Below are 7,118 nucleotides of genomic sequence, written 5' to 3'. Positions count from 1 at the left end.
CTACCTGCACGAAAGACCTGCGGCTTTCCCCCCCCCCCCCTTTTTTTTTTTGTTTCCCTCTTCTTTTAACACACGCTACTACAGGTACCTTTTACAGGAAAACATCACCGAATGCACTGCTTTCGTGTAATATATTTTACGCATCTCACTCAACGCATAGCGGCTGCGCTGCGGATGCGTTTGTGGGACGGCAAAAGGGAGAGAAAAATAGAGAGAGGAGGGATCAATGAAATTTTATTACCAATGTCGAAAGCACGCAGTGCTTTCATGAATTTGTATTAAACTTTCTCGCCCAAACCGTCTCTGCTGCACTGAATGACTGAATAAATAAATAGCGGTTAATAGGTGTTATGTAAGTCGAAGGAAGAGTTACGTGTGAACCTTTCCTAATCAATGCCTGAGCTCTTGCGCAGAATGTCTCATTGTGACCTGAGGAATTAGAGGGCGTATCTACAACGAGTGAGCGTCAGGGCCGTCACAGGTGCAGTAGTGGAAGGACTTATCGAGTAAAAGGTATATGTGTGCCTTGTGAGGACGGTTCCTACGCTCGTAAGGCTTAGAGGCGTTCGTCGCCAACCAGAACTCGCTCGACACAAATGCGACCAGAGAGTATCTGAGCTTCTCCTCAGTCAGACCACAAAAAAAAAAAAAAAAAAAAAAATTAAATGACAGATTGCGCTGTTAAAGCGCACTGCCAGAAATACTACCAATTCTATTTCTAGCTTCCTGCAAGGGTTTCTAAAATCCCGATTGAGAACGAAACAAAATTACTGTTTTTTTTTTTTCTCCTGAATTTGGTGGGAATATCACGTCACTCGTAGTTCTAGCCGATTGAACATTGCCGGCCGGGTTAGCTTAGACCGGGCCCCAGCCTGTTTGGTAAGGAAGATTCCAGTGCCTTGCTCATCATTTCAGGAGGAGGGAGGGGGAGGGGTGATACTAAGGCGTATATTAAGGCTCTGATAGTGCCCGTGGAAGTCTCAACTTTCGAATGGGTGAGGACCTTCGAGACGAGTTCCTCTTACCTGCAGGAAGTTTCGATTATCGAGAAAGCATAAGAAGCCGCACGATGGGGCCCAGAAGCCAAGCCCACCGGAGTGTAAGCTTTCTACAAGGGCTATTCATCTTTAACCATACTTGAACTTTCCGTCCTGTCATCCGTTCTGAGTGGGCAGAGAACTAATTCCACACAACCACAGCCGTATGTGCTGCTCGCGATATATTTAAATAAATAGTGACCCACGCATGGTGTTTTGGCACATCATACTAGTTTCTAATTGTGTTCCTGACGATGCAGTCCACATGAGAGTGCAGGAGCCGGACTTGAGCGCAGTACGTGCAGTGGCGGGCTGAATGCATGGAAGCGACGTTTTAGAGCTCGGTCACCATTTTTGGAGGATGGATTTGTATAACCGGCAAGACCGTCTTGCCGTCGGGCACCTTGGCCGCGTTATCCGGCCGCTCGGGCGGGACGGCCCGGTAGCCAAAGCGCAGCGCCAGCGCCACGCTCGTCGCGTTGCCAAGCACGAGCAGAAACACGACGGCCGGGTGCACGAAGATGCCGGCGAACACGCTGACCGCCGTGGCCATGATCGACGCCGCCGAGCAGCCCAGCAGCACGGCGTTGCGGGGGCGCTCGACCTGAGCACCTTCGTTGCTGTCGCCTTGCGTCGAGTCCATCCTGCAGATCAACGGGTACACAAGATCTGAGCAAGCAGAGCTGTACTGCCGCTGCGGGCCTATCGGAAGTACTTCGGTACATCCACGCCACGTAAACAAAGCGGCGCTCTGGGCATGTCGACCCCGTCTGATGAGAAAGCGCCCAGTCTACTTCCAGAGCTTTGGTTAATAGTTGGTACCACTGAATTGCGTGAGCTTCTGCAAGCACAGCCAACTCCTTCGCAGGCTCAAAAAGGTGAACAGGCTGACTTTTGCTTGCGTTAATACAAGCTGTTTCTCTCTCACACATACAGAAACCCACCCTCGCACGCGCGGGAAAGAGAGGAAGAGAGAGAGAATGTTTATGTACTTGGGGAACGCACAACTATAGCTACTATGTTTAATACGATATAGCATTAAGAATGACATGAAGTCGAAAGTTGTCCGGCGCCAGCGGCGTCTGTGTGAAACCTCCATTTTCAATCGCGGCAGGATGTGTTTAGGATTTCCTTCTTCCCACCTGCTATGGTTGGTCGACGGCAGGTGGCGGGAGAGAGAACTCCCCTCTTCACTTCTACGAGAAAGGAGTAAAATCGGCAAGAAAAAATCGGCAGATATTAACAAAAAAGTAATTACGAATAAAAATGAAACAAGAATAAAATCATAACAGGGACAGAACCGACACCGGAATAGAAGCAGAACTGAAGCAGACTAGCCGGTGAAAGTTCCACATAAATCCAACTGATCCTCCCTAAAAGTTTTTGGCTCTGACTTGCGAACGGTGCATAGAGCTGCAGATGTGGACGAATGCGATACTAAAACCTGGTTAGAACAACCAAAACAACTTACAGGTAGCATATGGCCTCATCATGAAAGTGTATTCCATTACGAAATAAGGCAAGTCTTGTTGGAATAACATTATTTATCCCGCTTTTATCAATGCTAGGGTAACGAATTTCTGACAACTTTTGAAACACTTGGCGCAACCTTACTTCTGTGGATATACCTCAAAAGGGCATAAAGTGTCAATTTGAATATAAGTACTTAGTCGAAGACTACATAACTGTGTCAAAAATACGACGAAATACCCTGCAGTTCAGTCATAACGTTAGACATCTCCGTACTTCTGTAGCACTTTTTTGTAGTTATGTAGTACTTTTCTGTAGTCGGTAGTTTTGTGACAGTTTTCTCTGGCAACTACGCGAAATTTTGATGTTACTAAAGCAATGTCTGTTGTCACAACAGGTTTGACTCAAATACCGCCCAGAAATTCTGTTGCTACAACAGAAAATATTCAGTAGTTTTTTTCGGCTTGGTATTACTGTGACTCTGCTACGTGGCGGGTCATGGTAACACAATAATGCGAGAATAGCACAAGTTAATGACGCAGACTGCGAAAACGAATAACTAAGTACACTAGACAGGATTAGTCATGGCGACACTAAGTGCTAACGCAGCATTCGGGGACGCTCGGGGACGACTTGCTTAGGTGACTGGGCGTTTTGAGCGAAAAATCACGGGCACAGCCCACTAGCAGGTGGCATGACCTGGCAGTCATTCGTCGGCGGGTTGTGTGACGTAACAAAAAATTGATGGCGAGCCACGTAGTCACGTTTTTACTGATGGGTTAAAGAGGACTTTATGTCTCTATATCGAGTGGTCTTTCCCATAAAGTCGTAGCTCACGACTTTGTTCGAGGGCTAGTGCACTACTCGAGCGCATAGGGGGAGCGTGCCACCTATTCCCAAAGAACGAACGCCTAGAGAAAGAGCCCAATTTGCTTACGAAATTCCCTGGGCCGACTACTACCCTAGCTACAAAACGGCCAAGTAAAGAATTCGGCAAAACAAGAGTGATGTGCGCTACTTCTTAAGAGAACGCAACCCCATTACCGAACATTTCGAAGACTCAGACCGCAAAATAAACTTACAAGAAATATCCGTTCCGGAGAGACGGCTTCTTGAATAATGGCAGACGACCCAAACAACAACATCAACCGGACCAGAGGCAACCTTCCTATAGTGTGTACCTACAATGTCTTCACTCGTCGCTAAGAAAAAAAGACGCCAGCGAGCAACCCTGTACCTGTATCTGTCATCACCACGACTCAAAACAGGTCTTTAGCACCCCCCCCCCCCCCCTCCTTCCCGCCCCAATTCATCACCCTATCTCTCCCCTGTATTCGCCCCCTCCTCGCCTCTACTTTCATTTATTTATAGCTGCGTACAAGTCCTGAGTGACACTTGAAGACGGAGCCGAGCCGGCTCAGAAACGTCGGGTTTCTCTAAAATAAAACAGTGATAGCTGGAGAATTTTCAAGTTTCACGAGGAACTGTTTCTACAGCAATTATTATGGCTTTCCTCCACTCGTCTATTTTTGTTTACAGGGACGCGATGTATTCGAAACAGTTAAACACAGTACGACGCGCAAAAAGCTTTTTTCGTACAGACTAAAGTTGGTGGAATGACGACGTGCAATGCACAGTGCGACAGTGTGTTGCAGTTTACCACGTCTCGTAATCGCCTTCGGCAGTAACTGCGTTAATGAAGAAAAAAAAAAAACCGACAACTACTGCGAAATTCCGTACCCGCTTCTAACGAGAAATTCCTGCGTCGGAATCCTTTTCGTTCCGACAGGATTTTTTCTCCTGAGTTCGGCAGAGACTTCCCACAAGATTAGTGGTTGGGTTTGAACGTGTTAGGTAATGCTTTCGTAATAAAATGCTTCTCGCGTCACCTGCAAAGACTTTCATTTATGTAATGTATCGAGAATTGTTTCATCGATTGCAAAGATGAAATACTATTCTGGAGTATTATGAAATGGAAATTTAAAAAAAAAAAACTGCCTTGATCTGATATCACGATATGTGCGATATCTCACTGCTCTGCAAATTGTTGATGAGCACATATGCACGTCTTTTTTCCCCCTCTCTCTCTCTAGCTGCATTACGCGACCTATGAGAAATGCGCATGATGGGCCCAAGCTGTGAATCAGTTATTTCTGCAAAAGGCCATCTTGATGATGAATGTCCACTAAAGGGAGGTGTATGCCCACATCGAGTTCGAATCGGGACGGCACTCACTCTTTATGATGTGCTGTGCAGTGCCTCTTGTCCACAGCCTATAGTTGCCTATAGTGTTTTGTGCATCGTATTGATTTAGCACGATTTCCTAGTATTATGAACATATTTCCTGCCCACAGAACATTGTTTCACTCTAATACAACATGCTGAAAAAAAAAAAAAAAAAAAAGAGACGATAGCGGAAGTGTTCTGGCCAGCGAAGCGCATCTATTCGCGCCACCGCGGGACTGAAATTTAATCGCGGCCATATTTATTTTTCTTTCAAAACCTGGGCATTCAGACACTCATACAACGGGTTTTTATTATTATTATTATCATTGTAAGAATTTAAGCCTTAGCTAGCCTTAGTCCTAACGCCACAAAAAGAAGAGGCTTGCTGAATGCGTACGGCGCTTGTTAAGCACACGTAAAACTAAGTTATTTAGGCAAATTAAATTTAATTCTGTGCTGCGGTACCGGCAAACAAACACTTTATTTGCACGTTATAGTTGGGACATAAAGAAGATGCCCTGCGCTGCAGTAATCCGCAGCCCTGCTCGGTGATAAAAGTCAGGGTCCAAAATGAGCAACGGGATGGCCTTTTTCAGGACCACCTGCAATATAGCCACACAGTGTGCCATAATTAGTCGCCCTGTATGGGGTGAACTGTATAGTGGCACAAATAGGCTACTCAGTAGTACACAGATATTAACGGGTGCCGCAGTGCATCCTTTGAGACAGCATCGAGTCTTTCTCATTATAGGAAATAATAGCGAAAATCTTCCGGTACACAATAATCCAGCTATCATTAAACACCCACTGTTCATTTTTGGGGAGCAAAAAAAAAAAAAAAGAAAAAGCAAACAGCTCAGGTGCTGGTCGTTTTGCTATCGGTCGCAGTTACCCAGCACTTCCGTTTTCCATTTCTGAGATTATTTTCATCATAGCAGGCTTAACAATAGCAGAAACTACAAGACGTACAACCATGGGAAGCTGGTCCGATCCTGCGAGAAATCGCTGAATATTCCCATATGAATAACTATATGCTGAGTGGATGGGATAAAAATGCAGAGAGAAACAACTTGACACATTCAGGCGAGGTGCAAGACGGCACTGATATGAGACAGGCAGGTTTCATTGTTGATGTTTTGTTTTTCTTTTTCTTTGAAAACGATACGACCCCCATCATTAACTTTGCTTTAGCGTCCGCCTTCTTGAAACTATCGTTCCGTGGACAACGCGGAATATGTAAAATTATTTTTTAGGAGGACGAATATGGTTTCAAAAGTTTCAACCAAAGCACGCATCATCAAAGCAGCACCACGCAGACGCTCCTTCTGCTCGCTGTCGTGCGCTGTACAAGCGGCTACGCGAAACACTCGCCAGAGACGATGCACACAACCTGGGTCGGAGGAAAACTACCGGTAAGGAAGTTTCACAAGTTCGTTCGAGAGCCGGATACACATCCCGCTAGACGCGTGCCAATATCAATGCAGGCTCACAAAACCATGCATCCAACGTCTTCGCGTTACGAGTGACAGCACGGTCCGTAAATGCAAGAACTATACGTATAGGAGTCGACGAACGCTCTAAAAATGATATCTAGTCAAGCCCTATCATTCAGCATGCTTTATGTCACCAATACACACCTCCCGCTCCTTCATGCTATTGTTCCTGAGATTATTCACGCCGGGAAACGGCCTCGTCTGAGACGGTTGAGCGTTTGGTTAGCAGCGGTGGGGTAAAGGTGTGACAAGCGGTCTGCTTACCTGACAATGGCTGGAGCAGGCAGGCTACTGCCGCGTTCTTGTGTGCTGACAGAGCGTCCTCGCGTTGCGTACTTTACGGTCGACTGAGGGACGAGATAACCGCGACAGGCACCGCCAAGCGACGCCGATAGGGTTTTCCGTTGCGGCCGCAATTCCTTTGTGCGGATCGCCAGGTTATCAATTCCCGCGGCCAGACGAGCACAAAGGCCAGCGCTATCGGGCCGAGAGTTCAGAAGAGCAGTTGAGACAGCGTGACAGCGCGACAGGGAACACGTCAAACAGCGAGTGGGAAATCCCGTTGGCACAAAGTTGTCTAACGGTGCAGGTATCTCCGTTCACGGTTCCTAACTTCAGTTGGACGTATGGTTACGGAAAAGGGAAACAAAGCAGTTCATTCGAAAGCTTGGGGATGGGGACTCCAATTACGAGAGACAGAGAGTACGGGTAGTAAATTCGGAGGAAATGGTGGATGAAAGTAAGCGAGGCGATCAGAAAAGAAGAAATATGGGATGTCAGGGGCACCCTTACCGTTACACACAATCTGGAAATAGCAAATACCTCTCTGTACGCTACAAAGCTCCGTATACCAACCGTGTAGACACACTATGACATGTTTTCACATACACTC

At 46.6% G+C, this 7,118-nt stretch overlaps 1 protein-coding gene across 1 annotated transcript; it reads right to left on the bottom strand.

Annotated features, from left to right (window-relative positions):
- Nucleotides 1-220: 220 nt before the first annotated feature.
- On the bottom strand, nt 221-6,738 carry LOC146206260 (uncharacterized). The gene is made up of 2 exons (XM_084590878.1): nt 6,491-6,738; nt 221-1,681 (listed from the first exon to the last, which is right to left on the bottom strand). The coding sequence occupies exon 2, from the start codon at nt 1,678-1,680 to the stop codon at nt 1,372-1,374; it is 309 nt and encodes a 102-aa protein (XP_084447004.1). The 5' UTR covers nt 1,681; nt 6,491-6,738; the 3' UTR covers nt 221-1,371.
- Nucleotides 6,739-7,118: the final 380 nt, after the last annotated feature.

The sequence above is a fragment of the Amblyomma maculatum genome, chromosome 1, assembly GCF_055883805.1.
Source record: "Amblyomma maculatum isolate TAMU_Amacu chromosome 1, ASM5588380v1, whole genome shotgun sequence".
Taxonomy (NCBI): domain Eukaryota; kingdom Metazoa; phylum Arthropoda; class Arachnida; order Ixodida; family Ixodidae; genus Amblyomma; species Amblyomma maculatum.
The sequence above is the reverse complement of the archived record's forward strand: the minus strand, read 5'-3'. Positions and strand labels throughout refer to the sequence as shown.